This window comes from Ceratotherium simum, chromosome 4, assembly GCF_057802395.1.
Source record: "Ceratotherium simum simum isolate JZ-2026a chromosome 4, ASM5780239v1, whole genome shotgun sequence".
Taxonomy (NCBI): Eukaryota; Metazoa; Chordata; class Mammalia; order Perissodactyla; family Rhinocerotidae; genus Ceratotherium; species Ceratotherium simum.
Genome location: NC_141903.1, coordinates 2,005,972 through 2,025,722, shown reverse-complemented (window position 1 = coordinate 2,025,722; position 19,751 = coordinate 2,005,972). Strand labels below are relative to the sequence as shown.

The 19,751-nt window shown below is 58.0% G+C and overlaps 1 protein-coding gene across 3 annotated transcripts in view; it reads right to left on the bottom strand.

Moving 5' to 3' along the window:
* ADAMTS2 (ADAM metallopeptidase with thrombospondin type 1 motif 2) overlaps nt 1–19,751 on the bottom strand; it is a 212,829-nt gene that overhangs the window by 131,056 nt on the left and 62,022 nt on the right. For all 3 annotated transcript variants that reach the window (XM_087429230.1, XM_087429231.1, XM_087429232.1), the window contains exon 3: nt 17,561–17,720. In XM_087429230.1, coding sequence (XP_087285356.1) covers nt 17,561–17,720 — 160 coding nt within the window. The remainder of the gene's footprint in view (nt 1–17,560; nt 17,721–19,751) is intronic.

Genomic DNA, 19,751 nt, shown 5'->3' with positions numbered 1-19,751 from the left:
GCCCCAGATTCTGGGCCAGAGAATCACTGGAGATTGTGGGGACTCGAAAAGGAGAGCATGTACCCCTACTCAGGGCCCCCGGGCACCCACCCATTGGGACCCCGAGGGAAAGCAGTGCAGGCCCAATGCTGCCAGGGGTCCTGATTTCTCACGGAAAGCTGGAAATCCATGTGTGTGTATAAGTCTTCTTACACATTAGCTCAATTTGTTTTTCAACACTGTGAGAGAAACAACATATCCTGGTGTCCCACAAAGCCTGCACTGGCACTTCTCATCCTCCACTCAGCTCTAGAAGATCCTGGGCACCCGGGGCAGGCTCTGATGAGAGGTGCTACACCCCCATCTTTCAGGACCACCCAGACCACCTTCTCCAGGATGCCTGTCCTAGTACAGCAGGCAGAGTCGATGACCCCCTGGGGTGCCCCCGGCCCTCATTGCCCCCTCTATTTCAGGAGCCATTGCCCCGAGCTGTGCCTGCTTCTAACGCCTGACCTGGCGAGGCAGGAGTGCAAACAGGTTGGTCCAAGACTGCCCCACCCTGAGCCAACGAGAGATGGGCCCGGGACAGCAGCCCAGCAGACTTCTGCTGAATACATGTGGTGTGGGCAGCAACCTGGCAGAAGGAGCCAGAGGCAGGCTGGTGCACAAACCTCAGGAGTTCTTTTAAGAAGCCTTTCTCTTCCCCAACAGCTGGGCCCAGCAGCCATCAGAAGAGTGAAGGGGCAGCTTTAATGCCGTGGGCTACGCCCCCTCGGAGGCGCAGTGGAGGAGGTGCTGGGATGGGAGAAGTCGAGGAGACCCAAGGTGGGGCTTTCCCCTCCGCTAACACCTCATCCCTTAATGAAGCCAGGCCCACGCTGGGCTGTTCACAGGTTTGAGGGGGTCTCATCCACCCACAACCCTGCCAAGTGGAAACTCCTTTTCTCCCTTTTTCTGTTGAGGAAACAGGCACCGAGAGGTGGAGGGAGAAGCCGGGATTTAAACCAGGGAGAGGGACCGCGGAGTCTGTGCTTTGAGCCAGCGTACCCTGCCCTCAGCCCTGGAGCCCCGGGGCAGCCACTTGGCCTTGAGGCCTGGCGAGAGCAGCCCCTCTGACAAGCTTCTTGGAGCTCACTCGGCTAGGTCAGCTGCCAGTGCCCCGGTCCCCGCATGTCAGCACACTTGTCATTGTTCATCCCCTTGTCTGCCTCTCCCTCCACCCGGACTCCTCAGGGGCAGAGACCAGACTGTGCATGCTCGATGCCCAGCACAGGGCCGGCTCAGGAGCACGCCAAACATTGGCTGGCTGGCTGGCTGGATGAGTGAATGAATGAATGAATGGATGAACGAGTGAATGAATGAATGAATGAATGGATGAACAAGTGAATGAATGGACTCTGATGCAGGAAAATGAATCCTTCGTGTCCACGGCAACTGAGTCAGGCAACAAAGTCAGGGATGTGGTGGTGGCAGGGCTGTTTTTAGGCACTTTAGGGGTAAACTTGGTCTGGCTTGTGACAGATCAGCTCTAGAGGTAAGAGGGGGGCTGAAAATAACAGCCCAGAATGCCTTCCTGCGGGGATCAGCAATGCCCCAGCCAGTCACTGAAGTAGGGCAGGAGAAAGAGCCCGTCAGGGAGGAAGAGACTCACTTGAATTCAACTGGTGTACTCCCAGTCTAGGCCAGGCCTGCAGGACCCTCTCTCCCTGGATTTGGAATCCACGGTAACTCAGAGCAACAAGGCAGGCCACCCCAGAGCCTGAGGAGGGAGCAGGGGGACTGCTCAATGGCTCAGAATCAGGGCTTGGATTTGGGCCCACGGGTGTCTGACCCAAGATCAGAGCACCACGGCTGCCCGGTGAAACCCTCCAGAAGGGAGTCTGGGCTATGGGCCTGCAGCTGGGGAGGGGGCAGGGCTGGGGCAGCTGCGGCAGCCTCTGCACCTGAGAGTAGAGTGGATTTAGACCAGCCTTATCCCCCATCTCACCTCTGTCCCTCCACTGTGAGGTCAGACCCTTCCCACTGTGCAGCCTGGGGGGCCCCTATTTCTGTCCCCTCTCCTGAAAGCCAGTCGAGGCCTGGCTCAGAAGGAGGGGTCAGCAAAGCCCTGAGGCAGGGCCGTTTCCCAAGACCATGGGACTGGGGCCCACCCCACTTCCTTTCAAGGGGCAGCAGGTGGGGAAACCACCGTGTTCCCCCAGAATTGGTCCTCGGCCACTGCCAGAGCCACACATGATGCAAACACTGACTACACAAGAGGCCAGACTCTCTTTCTCCTGTCCTCGGCATCCACGGGGAGCAGGTGGCTCTGCAGGAGCAGGTGTAGGGCCAGGTTGCCAGGGGCTGGGTGCAGAGCGCAACCATGGCACGTGTGGACACACTCACCCTCCACCCGCCAGGCCACCAGCCCCACTGAGCCCCTTTGCACAGATGCCACCAGGCCTGGGAACTGGCTCCTATCCCACCAGCCCTGGGGGCTTCCGGCACCCCCGCACATAAACTTTGGCAAGTCACCAACCAGTGCCCCCTCCTGTCCCCCAGCTCCTCCCACAGCTTGGGGAGTGAAGAGTGCTCTCCGAGGCTGTCCTTCTCCTAGAAGACCCAGTAGGTCTTGTCCCTCAGAGGACTGCAGCCCGGGGCCCCATCAGGTGGGAGCACAGTTGCCTCTCGCCCAGGGCACAGTGAGCCCCCAGGCCCCAGGTTGTCTGCTCTTGTGACCCCTCGCTTGGGCCACAGGTGCCCAAAGGGGAAGGGTCCTGGGACCCACTGACAAAGACCGCAGAGTCATGGCCACCCTTGGAGCTCTACGATCCTGAGGCCACCGCCGAGGCCCCGGGGAGGAGGACTTGTCCAGGGCTCGTCCAGAGACAGGCCAGACACTGGTGTCCTGGCACTCAGCCCAGGGAAACCCTTCAGGATCCCACGATTCATTCCATGAAGATGTGGATGTGTCTGTTCTGTGCGTGTGTGTGCATATATGCACGTGTGTGTACACATGAGTGTGTGAGAGAGAGACAGAATGAGTTTGTGTAACTACCCACGGGAGGTCATCTTTGTCTTGGAGCCTCTCTCCATTGCACCCTGGGCGGGCGGGGCCAGAGTGAGTGAGTGAGCCAGACGGGAAACAGCGGGACAGGGGCTGTGTGCCCCGCCTGGAAGAGGCCTAGCGCCTCCTGCTAAATACCACCTGCAGGAACAGGCCCAGGAGTGCCAGGCCTTCTGATGGTTCTGAGAAACTGAAAATGGAGATTTTAATGTGAAGCCTCCTGACTTTTAAGTGCACACTCACAGTTTTCGAAGGCACTGTGTGAGTCAAATAAAACATGTGGGGGTGATAGTGGGGATATAGCCCATGAGCTGCTGGCTGAGGCCTGGCTCCAGTCCAAAGCCCCCAATGTTACAAATGGGGAAACTGAGGCTGGGTCAGAACAAGACCAGCAAGCCAGAGTCATGCTGAGCCCCTGGCTCCCTCACCTCCCCACCACAGGCCTTGGGGAACACCCACACACTCCAGGCACCGAGGACCCAGGGAGGGGACTCTAAGCCTGGCCTCTGGCGTCTGTCACCATGGGCACAAGCTGAGTTTACTGAGGTGGCCCAAGGTGGGTCCTGCAGGGCTGGCCTCTTCCGGCATGTGAAGACCCTGCGCCCCTCACAGTCCAAGGTCCCAGGACAACGACAAGCCCATTTTGTCCTACTGGTGATGAAGGCCAAGAATGTAAGTAGATCCTGAGACATCGCCCAGAACAAAGGACTTGGTCACCTGACCAGAATCTTCCTGCGCCTCCACTTAACCATTTGCTCCCCAAGCCGCAGGGACCCTGAGGACAGACGAGCTGAAGCAGAACCTCAGGCCCCTGGGACTCGGGGCCAGAAGCGACAACCACGGGGTCTGTCCACCCCAGCCCTGTCCGGCCTGGTTAGTCGGGTGTGGCCACCCAGTGCTTGGTGGGCAGGGGGGCACTTCCTGGGGTCTGGGGGCTGATCCCAACCACATGGCTGCCCCTCCCTGGTTCTGTCTGGAGGCCTGGATGGAGCTCCCCGGCCGCACCCCTCCTCCTGCTAATGCTTTGCAGATGGGCGTCCCCACTGGCCTCCAAGAAAAACACACGACCGCAGATCTCTGCTCCCAGAATCGGAACCGCTGGAAACGTGTCTTGCGACATTCCCGAAATAAAAATAAAAATTCCTCTGAAGTTCATTTCAACTCCAAGGCAGCGCCGGCCACACCGAGAGCTGGGTCCCACCAGCCTCGGGAATGCCATGGGCTCGGGTTCCCAGCCACTGAAGCCACCCCATGACCCTCTCGCCCCTGCCACTACCAGAGGCCTGCTTGGCCCATACACAGTTTTTGAAAATTTTGAATTAGCTGCCAACATTTGAAAATGAAGAGGTTTTACATAAAATTGCAATTTCCTCTTCTCTTGAGAAATCGGAAGCTCTCCTGCGGCTACCCGACGTTGGCCTGCACCCCACTGACGTGGGCATCAGAGACGCCTGTAGAGATGTGCCCCTCATGGCCCTCTGTGCCCAAGCTCTGGGCAAGGTTGCAAGGACGTGAACTCCTGTCTTTGGTGCTCTGACCCGTCGGGGGTTCCATGTCTCTGCCCACCCAGCTCTGCCCCTCCTGAGTCTGGGCACTGGGCACAGGTCCCCACATCTTCTGCACACACTTTAGCCTGTGGCTGCCTGCAACTGGTGGGTGGGGTTGAGCAGGTCATCACTCCTCTGTCCCTAACCTGAGCCCCCTTGAGCTTCTCGACCCCAACGACCTGTATGAACCTCAGTCAACTCGACCCCCTGAGTCCCACTCCCCACACCCCAGACCCTGAGATCTGGGGATTGTGGTGTGGCCCTTGGCCCTCTGCCCCATGAGATATCACCTGGCCAGACTGGCCTGGTGCCCCAGCTCTTTGTTATCCTGACTCCATCACCTGCCAAGCCCACTTGTCCCCCATGCCTGGCCAGCCCAGCCCCCAGTCAGTGAACTAGTGAAGCACTGAAGATAAAGAGGGTGATAATGGCCCCCATGGCACACCCCACAGAGTCCCTGAAGTTGGCCAAAGAAAGGCTCCAAGCCCCAAGCAGCATTTCTCCCAGCTCGGAATCCACAGATGGCATTTTTTACCCGTCCAAACATGAATCCAGAGAGATCAGGACAGAATCTTTACAAAAAAGCCAGGCCACACAGAGACTTTCCCAGGCCAGGACTCCAGCAAAGGAGATGATTCTGGCAAGTGCCACCTCGACAGGTCTGCAGGACCAGGGTGGGGCAGAGGTGGGGATGGAAGGGGCCCAGCTGGGAGCTGTGGTTTTGCCTCCTCCCTGACCTTGGGCGAGCCTGGATGGGAATGTGGATCTGCCCCGTGGTTCTGACCTCCATGGGGATTACCTAACAGGACCCCCAACACTGTTGCTGCTCTCTCGCTCCACGTCGCATTTGGACACTCCTCTCCATTCCCATGGCCACCCCGGGCCGGGCCACAGTCTCTCACCCAGCTCTCTGCCTCTTCCCTTCCTCCACGGAAACCAGGTCATGCTGCCTCTCCACTTACAGCAGGGTACCGCCCCCTACTCCAAGACTGAGCCCATGAGACCCACCACCATCTGCCACTCAGGGCCCTGTGCCCCAACCCCGCCCCTCCTGCCAGACCCCAAACATGCCACGTCCACTTCCTCAGTGGAGAAGAGCTTGCCCGCTGCTCTTCTCTCCTAGTGAACTGCAGTCCACACCTCTGATCTCAGCTCCAGCCTCCAGTCACTGTGTGGTTACTCCGTGGCATTTCCCACCGTTTCTAACCGGGCAGGCCTCTGTGGACTGACCACTTCACCATGAGCTGTGTGAGGTCAGGCAGGGGAGGAGGCGCTGTCGGTCTGGCTCCCTGGGGTCCCAGAGCTGGCCCAGCGCTGGGCCCTGTGTGGGCTGCCAGTAAATGCCTGTTGAGTGAATTAAGTGAACAAGGGATATGGTTTCCACGGGGTACTGGACATTCAGAGACAGAGCTCGGTGAATGGCAGCCAGAGCATGCTGGGAGCAGCAAGGCTGCCTCCCCCCACCCAGCGCCCTGCTGCCCCAGCTCGCCTCCCCAGGTCCATAAAGGCCCACAACCAGCAGACAGCCCGGGGCCCGTGGCCGCAGCAATGTCCCACCTGCAGAAACCCGAGAATCGCAGCCAGGAGTGTAAGAGCCGCTGCAGCAACAACAGCGGGCCGCAGCGGCAAGCCTTCAGACGCCTACCAGGGACAACGGCTTCTCTAGGAATGAGGGCCACGTGGCCAGGCTCCCCTGGCAGCCACACTCAGTCTTTCTGTTCATCAGTATTTGAGCACCAACTGTGCGCCAGGCATTCCCCCGATGCTGGGAATTCTGCAGCAAGCAGAGGATTCTCCCCACAGCCGATGTGCTGAGTGAGCTGAGACACGTCCTCACTCGCCCACGCTGGGCCTGTTCTGCATCTAGTCAGTGGACAGCCAGCCTTCGAGTGGGGTCTAATAAAGCTGGGCCTCTCAGCCCAGGCTCTGGGGTGGACGGGAGATGCTGCACAGGGGCCAGGCGGCCCTGAGTCCAGCCTGCCCCTCCCTGTCGCACGCAGGGTCGACAGCCTGGCTTCAACTGCGGCTCCACAACTTACCAGCTGTCCACTGTCGGTGCCTCAGTTTCCTCATCTGTAAAGTGGGCACAATGACAGCACCATTGAAGCCCAGGGGTGGTTACAAGAATCCATGAGATGATGTGCCTGCAGCGCTCTGGCAAATGCTGCACAGGTGGGCGCTCAACCAACACTGGCATCTCTCCCTGGTGCCCTCATCACTGCCCCCATGGCAGTGCTCCTGGGCCTCGCTTCTCTGCCTGCTGCCAGGGCTGTCAGGTGGATTAAATGACATGCAGATGCAGAGTGCCCATCCTCAAGCAGGCCCTCAATAAATGCACATGTCCCCCAACCACCAACACAGCTCCAAGGCAGGAGAAGAATCACCCACAGACTGGGCCATGGAAAGACTGGCTTTTGTGAAACAAAAACTAACAAAACTGAAAAGGAAAGAGGAACTACAGCCCGGGGAGCAGGCTTGTATCAAACACGACAGAAAGTCGATATCTAAACAGATGAAGGGCTTATCCCGACATGGAAGACCCCGGGAGAGGAATGGGCAAAGGACCTGAATGAGAAGAGGAGACAGACAAGTAATCAAACACGGGCAGACCATCCATCCTCGCTGGCAACCAAAGAGGCACAAATTAAAGCAAAAAGCAGCCCTGCGTTGCTGCTGGATCAGCAAATCATCAGCCAGCAAAGCCCCTATGCTGGGGAGGATTTGGAGACACCAGGAGCCTGGATGGGAAATTGGTCTGGCTCCGCCCCGAGAGCCGGGAGTCTGTCGTGTGCTTGGATTCCATAATCACTTCGGTCACTCGGCAAGTACTCCCTGCCGGCTGCTCAGAGCCAGGGCTCGAGGGCGTCTGGGCTGGCTCGGGCCCACTGCTCAGAGGGTCAGCAACAGGTATCTATTCACAAGAGAAGAATCCAAGCCCCTGCCAGGAGGCCCTCAAACCCAAGTTCCACGAGAGGTTGCACTAGGGGCAGGAGTGTGTTACTGCCATGCGGGCAGTGGCTGTGTGAGCAGCTGAGTGGACAGCAGGCCTCTGCCCGGAAGGCCTGAGAAGCAGGCACACAGCACATCATGCTGCTCTCACAAGCTTCCATACACCCTGGCAGGTCTGGGCCCTCCGCAAAGAGGCAGACTGGGAAAGAAGGACCCGGCCTACCAGAGAGGCAAGGACACACAAATGTCGACAGGAACCTTGGACTTCACACTATCCCCAGCAACCCTGTCCCTCCTGGGGCAAGAGGAGCTGTGAGCACACCCCAGAGCCTGTCCACCTGTGAGGCTACCCCATGAGTCTGGAAGCCAAATGCGATCTGCGGGATCCCCACCTCAGTCTGCGTCACAACCGCCCGCCACCCTCCAGGTTGCTCAGGCCTTTCAAAAGCCAGGAGCCATCCTTGATTCCGTCCCTCACACCCATGTGCTGTAGCTCTACCTGCAAACACATCCTGATCCCACCCAGCCACCACCTGTCATCAGATGCCAGCAGGACCCAGGGCCCCCACAGGCCTCCCTGCTCCCACTCTCTCCACGGAGAGCCCTCCCAAGGCTTCTCACTGCTTGGAAAATAAGACCGCACTCACACCCTCCCCACCTCTGTGGGCCCAGCACCCTCCTCTCACCCCACTACTCCCTGGGCTGCAGGCACAAAAGGCCTTCTCTCTGCCCCCCGGTCACACGGGGATGAGTCCCTCTCAGTGGGTGCCAACTGCTCCTGCACTGCTGTCCCCTCTGTCTGGGGCAGTCTTCCTGAGGTGGGCCTTCCAGCCAGCCAGGTTCATCTCACCGACCAGGAGTGGCTCCCCCCACTACCTGCCCTCTCATTCTAACCTTCCTCCAATTTCTCTTAGTTCATGGACTTACCCCTCTCTGCAGCACCTGCTCATCATGTCTCTCTGCTGGCTGGCAAGTTCTGGAAGAAGCTTCATCCTGCTCATTCCCTGCCATATCCCCAGCACCCGATCCAGCCCCAGACACAATGTACGTGCACAGCAAGAATGTGTTGAATGAATGAATGAATAAATGAATGAATGAGAGAATGAAAGTGTTGCTCTGGGCCTCAGTGTCCCATCTCAAGAGGACAGTAGTTATTCTTATTAATCCCCCCATGACTGGGGAGCATCACACAGGCCCAGCTCCCAGGCTATCCCTTCCACCAGGTTCCAGCCCCAGTTTCCTCCGAATCCTGTGCCATCCTGCAAGCTCTCACCTGAGCCCTGACCTCGTCCCCAGTGTGTGCCTTCATCCTGCCTGGACACCCATGGGAGGTGCTCCAGTGGAACTCCCCCACCAGGCTCTCTTGTCAGCCTAGGCACATTCCCTGAGGCCCTGCCCAGGGTCAAGGGGCAGCCCACACCCCAGGACTGAGCCCAGGCCAATGGGCCAAGTCAAAGGTTTTGGGAGAGACAACCCAACCCAAGAATCCACCCCAAGATCCAAATGTGTGTGTGCACATGTGCGTGTGCAAGAGAAAGGGGAGACTGAGGGAGAGAAAAATAAAGCCTGAGGGTGGGAGGGAGAAAGCCAGACACCAACATTCCCACCTAACTGCACGACCTTTTCCCAGTCCAAGTTCCATCTGCACCAAGTGCACAGCACTGTTTGGTATTAATTTCAAAGAGAAATGGGTCAAGGAAAATTGGAAATTTTTACAGAAACCACTTCAGGCTTGGAACTAGCTGAAGTGTTTGCCGACCTGTGGAGAATTCTGAGAGGAAACGGGGCCTGTGGTCAGAGGTCTCCAACTGGGACAAATTGGCAGAGTTCAGACCTCAGGCCCAAACCCAGTTTTTGCTCCCGGGTAACGGCCCCCTGTCCCCTTCGGACATCCCTCAAACCATCTCTGCAGCCCCATCCACCTGATGCTGAGACCTACCATCTCTCACCCTCCATCAGCCCCTTGGTATCCCCAAGAGGCCTCTGTGCAGGGACCCGCTGTGGACGCCTGGCCCTCTGCCCCCGTCGTGTAGATGTAGCATGCAGGAAGCCCAGTCACTTTCACAATTGTCCCATGGGGGTACCCAGAGTGCAGAAGGAGGCTGGTCGGGGTCCCCAAGGATATTCAGGCCCAGCCGCTCCTGCCCCTGGCAGCCCAGCAGGCACATCTGAAGCACAAATGCCACAGATGTGGTCAGCTGTCCCTGGAGACATCACACGTCTCCCAGAGACATTCCAGTCGGCTATGCTGTGGACCTGCGCTGGGGACCATGTGGAGCCGTGGCCCGTGCGACAACAAGGCACACTGCTCTTGCTAATTAAACTCCGGACACCTGGAGCAAAGCGCAGCTTCGCGCCCAAGCTGCGTGTTATCTGAAGCCAGGCGTGGTTACAGTGTGCCAGCAGAAAGCTCTTTGGGGGTATTCACAACAGAAGTCCAAAGAAAGGAAAGAAAGAGCATCTATTAATTGTGTCTGTGGAAGAGATAGCCTTGGAGAAGAGGCAGCGAGTGTGGAGAGGACTTCGGAGCCCGAATCGCAATGACGTGTAGCAGCAAGCATGCAGCGGGCATCGGGCCAAGGATGAGACAAGCATTCACTTGTCTAATCCCACAGCCCCCCTGACCTTACACCCATTTTACAGGTGAGGAAACTGAGACACCGTGGGGTTGGGTTAGCTGCCCAGGCAGGCACCCTGGACCCAGACATCCCCCACCCCCGTGCTGGGACCTGCAGTTGACACACTGAGAACCACTGCCCCATCTCTGAGAATTGTCCCTTGCATCTGACTTGGGGCTGCCGCCAGGCCAGGGCCAAGTGACCGTCTCCAGGCCACAACTGTCATCTGTTCACGGTGCTCCAGCAAAGATCCAGGTCCTTCCTGGGCCACGTTCTCCTGGCCGGCTCCAGCCCTGAACCAGATCCCCACACGGAGGTGGGAGGAGAGAGGAAGGGGGAGGGCAGGCCTGAGCCACGGGGACCGCAAAATTTACATCTGAGGAGAAGAGCTGAGCACATAGATTGTCCACGCTGGCCAGGCGGAGCGGTAGTCACCAACTGCATCGAGGGGGGCACACTTGGCATTGTCTCTGCCCTCCTGGCCCACCAGGCAGGACCCCCGAGCCACAGACCCCAGCAGAAAACCCTCCAGCTCCACCAACAGCTCCAGAGCACTCTCCCAAGTCTGACCCAGACAACTCCAGGCCTTGAAGAATGTGCAGCCTCGGCTGTCCCAGTGCTGGCCCCCGCCCACCCTCCCGGCCTGAGGCCACGTCACCACACTGGTATCTCCTACAGCCATTCAGGGGGCCAGCTGCGGAGTGGCGGGAGCACCGAGGCCTCTGCCAAGGATGCGCTCAGCTCTGAAACACGCCTCCCGGAGCCGGGCCAGCTGCCTTGGATTTCACAATCAGTGCTTCTTCTTGGGTTTACTCTGGTCCCCAAGCTGCAGGCACAGCCCAGGGGAGGAATGAAGAGGAAGAGGAACTGGGAGGGCCTAGAAGTCAAGCACCGAGGCGCCCAAGCTTTTAGCTGCAAGTCAGTGAGCTGGCAACGGCTGACTGGACAGGGCCGGGGGCCAAGTGCCATGGGGGAGCCCCAGGTCACCACCTGAGAGTGCCTGGCAGGGGCCCAGAGCTCTGGCGAATGGCTCAGGAAGTTCCTGGGTTGGGGACACAGGGAGAGGCCCCAGCACTTGGACTCTGGCCAGGCCTGGGGCTCAGGGTGCAAAGCTTGCCAAGGGCCTCTCTCCCTCTTCCACCAGGACCTCAGGCTTCAACACTGAGATATCGTGTAGGCTGAATCATGGCCCTCGGATGCCCACATCCTGACCCCCAGAACCTGTGAGTCTTGTCTTATATGACTAAAAGGACTTTGCAGATGTGATTAAGGATCCTGAAATGGGAAGATTCTCCTGGATTATCCCAGTGGGCCAAATGCAATCACAAGCGTCCTTATAAGAGGGAGGCAAAAGGAGATGAGACAGAAGAGGAGAAGGTGCTGTGACCACGGAGATAGAGATTGGAGTGACGTGGCCATGAGCCAAGCAATGCCGGAGGCCACCAGAAGCCAGAAGAGGCGAGGAACAGATTCTCCCCTAGAGCCTCCAGAAGTAACCAGCCCTGCTGACACCTTGATTTTAGCCCCTTAAGATCTATTTTGGATTTCTGACCTCCAGAACTGTAAGAGAACAAATGTGTTGTTTTAAGCCACTAAGTTTATGGTAAGTTGTTATAGCAGCAACAGGAAACCAAGACAGACATCAATGGCTACAGGGCAGAAAGCCTCCGGCTCACTTCCAGCACATTAGTGCTGCCTTCATCCCGGCCCCGTTATCCACCCCTCACCCTACCAGGCCTCGCCCGTGGCTGGGCCCTCTCCCTGACGACTCACACCCACTGCGTCACCCAGGTAGGCCTAGTGCCACTTAGTGGAGCCCTCCCCACTTCCCGCCCGTGGCCAGTCCGGACAGGGCTCCACTATTTCCCATGTCACTGCTCTGGCCTCCCTGTGGCCTCCCTGCCTCCAGCTTGGACCACAGTGGGCTGGCTAAAACAGAACTGTCAGGCCCCCTCCCTCCTGGGCTGCTTGCTGCCTACAGGACATCACGCAGGCCCTGGAACATTCGAGCCTGCAGCCCCTGAGGGCCCTCAGCTCCCGGCCCTGCGCACCTACCACAAGCTTCTCTCCTGAGGCGGCTCCTCCCCGGCTCCTCAGCAGCCTGGAAAACTCCTCCACAGCTCAAGGCAAGGGACAGGACAGACGCGCAGCGGGTCAGGAGGGGAGGAAGGGCTGTAGGCTGCCAGGTGGAGACTTTCCAGGCTGGCCAAGCTGGGTCACGTGGAGGAGCCACGCAGCGCAGGCGCCCTGTCCCCTCTCTCCTCGAAGCTTTCCTTGGCAGCGGCAGGCAGAGTGCTCCCCAGGGCAGCGTGCCTCCTCTGCCCGCCAGGGAGGATGCTGCAGCCTGACAGCAGCGAGCAGTGGCTTGGCACCAGCTGCCTCCAAGGAGAAGGCAGGCAAGGTCACGGGCACCGAGCTCTTCCTTCAGCCAGGGCCCGGGCGAGGCAGGCGGGAGGGCACGGCGGCCCAGCAGGAGCTCACAGCCCCTCCTCTGTCCCAAGGCCTTGCCCGGGGCTGCAGGAACCCAGGAGAGCAGCCCCCAGGAGCGGAGCGCAGAGGACACTTCCGCCTCTGCATCTCACGAGCACAGGCAGCCAATGGGAGCCGTGTTTTATTTGGCCCATTGGTGCTTTTCAGAAATTTGAAGCAACATTTTAAAATCAGGAGAGTTCACGCAAAAGTTCTGATTCTAGGTTCTCTTGACAATAAGAGGATGGCTGCCCCAGGCCCCACTCCCACCAGGTCACGGTCCGAGGGTCAGGGGATCCGAAGAGGGGCTGCCCTTTGTGAACCAGATCTCCGCTCTGCCCTGTGCCCCATGAGGCCGGGGCCGGGCACCCTGAGCCATGGCACTCATGCCGTTTTCTTCTAACTGAGACATATTCTCTGTGTCCACACTTATGTCAAAAGCAGGGAAATGAAAGCCAGGCCGAGGTGGGTGTAATTCCTTCTCTCACCCTCTTCCTCCATCCTCATTGGTGTTGCCTGCCGGGCGTGGCAGGCCTCTGAGTTTGCAGCCCTGGTCTTCAGATGGTAGGACTTCCAGCAAATGGCACTGTGTGCCTGACAGAGACCACACACCCAGCACTTGACCAGGGGATCTTTCACACCCTGTGGGGACCTTCCCAGAATGCAAAGTTCAGCTCCCCCCCTTAGCGCTAACAGCAAGGCTGGCTTCTCCGTGCACAGGGTCTGGGGTCAGCTCAGCCACGGCAGGGCCCAGCCTCTCCAGGCCCCACAGTCTGGTTGAGACTGGACTAGAGTCCAGCAGAGGCAGAAGAAGGGCAAGGGGCCTGCTGGGCTGTGCAGAGCACTGTCCCCTGAGAAGGAATGAGGGAAGCCTGCAGTGTGGTTCCTCAGGGACGTGCCCCCATTCACTGCACAGCCAGCCTTGTACAGGAGGGCTGATTCACTTCCTGCATAGGCTGAAGGATGGCCCCTAAAGATACCAGGTCCTAACCCCCGGGGCCCGTGAATGTTACCTTATATGGCAAAAAAGGACTTTGCAGACATGATTAGATTACAGATCTAGAGACGGATCTTGAGATAATCCTGGATTACCAGGGCAGGCCCTAAATGTGATCGCATGCATCCTTACACATAAGAGGGAGGAGGGGAGATTAGACTACACAGAAGAGCAGGAGGCAATGTGACCACAGAGGCAGAGACTGGAGTGACACACGAAGGAATGCCAGTAGCCACCAGAAGTGGGAGAGGCAAGGAATGCATCCCCCCCCCCCAGAGCCCCCGGAAGAACCACAGCCCTGCCAACACCTTGATTTCAGCACGGTGATGCTGATTTCAGACTTCTGCCCTCCAGAACTGGGAGAGAATAAACTGTTGTCGTTTTAAGCCACCCAGTTGGTGGTAATGCGTCGCAGCAGCCTGAGACTTGGAGGGGAGTGACGAACCAGGATCACCCAGGGCGGGCTCCGAGCAGGGCTTCCGGCAGGACTAGGGCTCCTCATACCGCACCCACGGGCCCTGGCTCCTCCTCAACAATCGCAGACAGCGTTGACCAATGGCAGCCAGGGCAGGGCTCAGGCACAGGCCCAGAACTCAGAGTGAGGCCCTGTCCACGTATGTGTACAAGTGCAAACACACATGCATGCACACGTGCAAACACAGACGTGCACACAAGCATGTGCAAACACCAGAGAGGCCAATGTCACACAGCAATCCCCCCAACATATTGCCCCTGAGCACAGGGTTGGCTCTGGGGATGAGAGAGAACGGAACGTGGGGTGCCAGAGAAAGGCCCGCCCAGAAGTGGCTTGGAGACACCTCACCCGCCTCTCCTCAAAAGGCCACCCTGGTGCCCTGGCCTCGGAGCTCTGCCCTCCGCCCCAGCCAGGCTCCCAGGCCCAGCAGCGCTCAGCAGAGACACTTCTGTGACACCTGCAAGGTCGGAGAAGAGAGAAAAGGTCCTCCCTTGTCTCCCCCAACCCCTTGCCCACCCTAATACCCTCCTCCAGGGCCCGAGGGTGACTGTGCTGTGCACTAAGCTGCCCTGTGTACATACCCTGGCCTGAGTCCTAGAAGACATGCTAAAACCTGCATTTTCCAACCATTTCACCAGGCAGCCTGCAATCCAGCAACTGACCTCAGATGATGGAGACTATTAGTGACAACAATGCTCTGAGGCTCCATGAGCCCCCGAGATCACCCCAAGAAGCCTGTTGGCTGCTCAGGGAAAACAGGGCAACATATCTTAATGCCCCAGAGGAGCTGTGTGGGACACACACCTCTCACTCCAACAGGCTCCCCACCCCACACCCAGACAGATGCAATCTCCCAGACCAGGAGCCCCAGGACAGGTGCCTCCCCTTCCTCAGAGGGCCTATCATAGCCATTGCCCATCAATAAATGGCCAACGTGTTTCAAACCCACGTCCAGACGCTGCCTTGGAGGGGCGGGAGGGAGCTCCAGTCAGAACCTCCTGCCTGCCTCTGCCAGGGCTACATCGACACACCAGAGTTCCCTTCAGAGCTCACCAGAAGAAAAGGTCCCCTGGCTTACACGCACACACACACATGCTCACACACATGCTCACACACATGCACACACTCACGTGTACACACTGAAAGCCTTTGCTCGGAGGTCGTAGTGTGCTGTGCCCGGCAGGCTGTATCCTTGCAGGAAAGAGCACAGAGCACACGTGCAGCCAAGGTCACCGCTTGTCCCTGTCTCTCAGCCACCACTGAGGCCCTGATGAGGCCCAAGCTGATGGAGAGCCAACCATCTGAGGTCACCGTGGGCCCTCAGCCCCGCCCCGGCTTAAAACGTGTCTGGACCCCCTCCAGCCAGTGAGTGGGCTTCAGCCCCTGCCGAGTGGGAACAATCAGGCACATCCAGGGAGAAATGTGCTCTCTGTGGACCAGTCACCCACACAGGGTCATGCTGACACTGGGCAGGAAGGTCAAGGCAAGGCCACTGGGCCTGTGGCTGGACCTACTGCCCACAACCCACAGCCTAGACCCTATACACCCACAGCCCTGTGGCTCTCTGCACCCACAGCCGGAGCCGAGGCTGAGTGCCCAGCCTGGGATAGGCTCCCCTCCCTCATTTCCAGGGTGGCCTTAGCCCCTGACCCGCCCAGGTGACCTTACTCAGAATCTTCTATGGCCAGTGGTTTTTGGCTTATTCTGAGTTTGGAATTCCTTTCCTGCATTCTGAGTTCCATGCTCTCACCAGAGACAGGTGAATGGGGGTGGGGGGTAGATTCAAGAGAAGATGCCAAAAGACCAACAAAAGCCCAGATAATAAGGCGAGGCCACCAGCGACGGAGGAGGGCTGCCATGTTCGGGAGACAGTCACCATGTGGAGTCTGGGATTGGAGACACAGCCCAGGGCACCGGGCAGTCCCTCTGCGCAGGCTCCACCTCACCCCACCTGAGCGGGCCCCCAGGCTCCCCTGACTCTTCCAGTAGAAGCCAGCCCAGAAGCACCAGCCCGAATCCCAAAGTGGCTGGCCCTCAGCTCTCTGAGCCACAGGCATTTCCAACCCCACTGGACAGACGAGAAGGCAGAGGCCAGAGGCCCAAACTTGCCCAAGGGCAGCCAGCCAGCGAGGAGTAAGGCCAGGGCCCTGATCCCTGGTCTGGGGCATTTCCCTTGCCCACTTTCACTCCTGCCCTCACCCCACAGGGTTACTCTCCATTCCTCCCCCTGCAGAGAGGCCCAGGTGTGGGAAAGAGGTGGGAGGGGCTGAGGCTGCTGGCAGCCCAGGCAGACAGCGATTCATCACCTGGGAAGAAGGGGCCGCCGGAAGTATTGGTCAGCTCCGGAGAACGCGGGCTTCCCGATGGAACAATTCCTTTGCAAAGGTATCTGACACCTCCTTGAAATTAGAATCATGCCCTGACAGGCTGCACCCAATTTATCTGTCAGGCTGGGAAGTCAGAGACCTAAAATAATCAACTAAGGCTGCTTGGGGTGATGGGAGTGTCAGCAAATCACGGCCCGGCTGGCCCGTCCCAGGGGGCCTCCAGGGCCCACCGCAAACATGCAGGTGAGCCTGACCCAAGACCCAGGCCTCCATTCCCTGCCTGCTGCCCCCTGCCACAGCCGTCCGCAGCGGGGGGTCTGGGTTGGGAGGGTGAGGGCTAAGCCTGCCCTGTAAGAGCCAGGCAAAGGCGAGGCAGCCTCATCCACACCCTGTGGCCCTGGGGACTGTGAGACCCGCTAGGACCACAGTCAGACCTCAACCTGGCCTCGCTGCAACCTGGGACCCAAGGTCCCAAGAAGGCTGGGGAGGTTTGGGCTGGGGTAGGCCCGGCCTCCTGGAGGCCCTGAGAGTCTGCAGCCGGGATTGTCATCATGCCCACCCAGCAGCTCCTTCCACGCTCCTGGGCCCAGAGCACACTCTGACTCTAAGCTGGAAAAGACAAAACCACGCGAGTCTGTGTGCAGGCACCAAGGCTGCCGGGAGCACCTCTGGGGTCTCACTTCCCTCCATTCCTGGTGGGGCCTTTCTCTGTGAGCAGCCAAGGAGGGGTGGTCACCATTGCAGGGAAAGTGGGCAGCACAGAGGCAGAGAGAGGCTGCCTGGGGGCAGCACACATCTTCTTCAGGGGCACAGGCTCAGAGACATGGGTGTAGGACTCAGGCCAGGGTGCAGGCCTGGTCTGGGCCCCCCTGCTCCCTCACACTTGCTGGCCTTTGTGCAGCAGAAAGTGGACCCTCAGGCAGACTTCACTGCCCACTATGGAGGCCCTGGACCTGCAGGCTTGTGGCCCATGTGCACCAGAGCAGAAGCCCCCAGCCCAGCACCCCTGTACCCCCACCATGTCGTGCAGTCAGCAAGGGCAGGGTGCAGCCTCAGCCTGGGACCAGGCCTGCAGAAGGGGTGCTTGGTCCCTCAGGGGACAGCCAAGGCTCACCACACAGCCTGCTCACCTGCATGTGGCCCACAACCTTACCTGTGTCCAGGGCCTGTGGTCCCCCCAAAGGAGGGGACCTGGGGGTGGGTGGCCGGCGATACACCACATGCACGCGGCCCTGCTCAGCCTCCTGCACCGCCAGCCCCTTCTCCAGGGGCTCAATGAAGAACTCCTCCTCCTCCATACGGATCAGGCCAGCCTGCAGGGCAAACAGAAAATGGTTCAAACTCCCAGCGCACAGCAGACCAAGGAGAGGGAGCAGCGAGGAGTGCCCCAGAGGGCAGAACTTCCCACCTGGCTAAGCAGGGCCCTGCCAACCCTGCCCAGAACCCCACTTAAGTGCTAGGTTTGAACTCCAGGCCAGGGAGGGCATGGACAGCCAGCCCTAGAGGCCCCATCTGCCCAGAGCCTCCACTTCCAGTCGCTGAGGCCAGAGCCACTGGACAGGGGTGAGCCCTGTCTGGGGAAGGGGTTCTGCCTGGGTCATGCCCACGCCAACCCCCAACTCTCTCCACCTGAGTTTGTGAGGCCAAACTGTCAAGAACAGCCTGAGGGGATTCAAGTACAGTGATGGGCCTGCACGAGGCCCCAGGAGGACACCAAGATGCACCAAATGTGGACCAGTGCCACCCACTCCTGGAGCCAAAGTCTAAAACAAAGGTCAAAACTGTCAGCCAGGGGCTGAACCTGCCTACAAACATGTTCAGTTGGACCCACACAGTATTTGTAAAGTTCTCAACTCAATACTCAAAAAGGTGAGGTTTCGGGTTTCAAACACGGAATTCCAGCTTTCCTTGGAAAACGTAGGCTTTGACCACAGTGCAGTGGACGCCATGGATGGAGTGTGTGCCTCTGCGGCTGGCCACAGTCCCCACAGCCCCCACTGTCTACCCCTTCCTTCACGTCGGTCACAGGCCCAGACTCTACAGCCACTGACCTGCTGCCCCCCGCAGGCCAGCCACAGCCCTCCCTTCCTGCAAATCCCTTGAAGGACTCCGACCTCCGTCGGGGCTCAGGCTGCCCTGTACTCTGGCATTCAAGGCTCTCAGCCTGCCACTGCCCTCCCTGCCCCCAGTTCACACACCTCACACCAGCCGCTGGGACAGCTCCATCCTTCCAACACAGTGTGCACCGCCTGGCCTCCTGGCTCCTGAACCCACCACACCCTCAGCTTAGGAGGCCCTGCTCCTGCCCTCACCTCGGCCATCTGGTAAATTCTCCCTTCAGTGCCTGGCTCAGACAACTCTCCTAACCGCCACCTCTCCCCCTGCAGGCACATGACCCTGCCCTCCCCTTGGCCATCCTGCTGTCAATGCCCTTCCCAGCTCCCACACTTTTGATTTTTTGGTCCATTACCCATAAACTGGGGGCCCCCACTGTGTCCAACCTGCAGATATATTTCCTTTAGATCCTATACTTACGATCCGCTCAGGGTTTGTTTGTTTGTTTTTTAAACCAATTAATTGAGGTATGATTGACATGTAAAAAGCTGTACGTATTTAATGTGTACAACTAGATAAGTTTGGGGCAAGTAAACACTCATGAGACCATCACCACCATCAAGGCCATAGACATATCCATCACCTCCCAACGTTTCCTCCCACCTCCTTTATTATCATTTTTTTGGTGGTAAGAACACTTCACATAATATCAACCTTCTTAGCAAATTTTAAGTATACAGTAGAGTATAGTTAGCTATAGGCACTATGCTGTACAGTACATCCAGAACTTATTCATCCTGCATAACTGAAATTTTGTCCCTTTTGACCATCACCTCCCAGTTCCCCCTCTCCCCCAGCCTCTGGGCAACCACCATTCTACTCTCTGCTTCTATGAGTTTGACTATTTTAGATTCCTCATATGAGTGAGATCATACAGTATTTGTCTTGCCATGTCTGGCTTATTTCACTTAGCATAATGTCCTCCAGTTTCATCCATGTTGTCACAAATGGCAAGATTTCCATCTTTATAATGTCTAAATAATATTCCATTCTACATGTGGACTGTGTTTCTTTATCAATTTGTCATCCATAGATGGACATTTAGGTTGCTACCACGTCCACTGTGAAAAATGCTTCAACGAACATAGAGGTGCACATATCTCTTCAAGATAGTAATTTCATTCCCTTAAATATATATCCAGAAGTAGAATTGCTGGATCATATGGTATTTCTATTTTTAATTTTTTGAGGAACCTCCATACTGTTTTCCATAATGGCTGCACCAATTT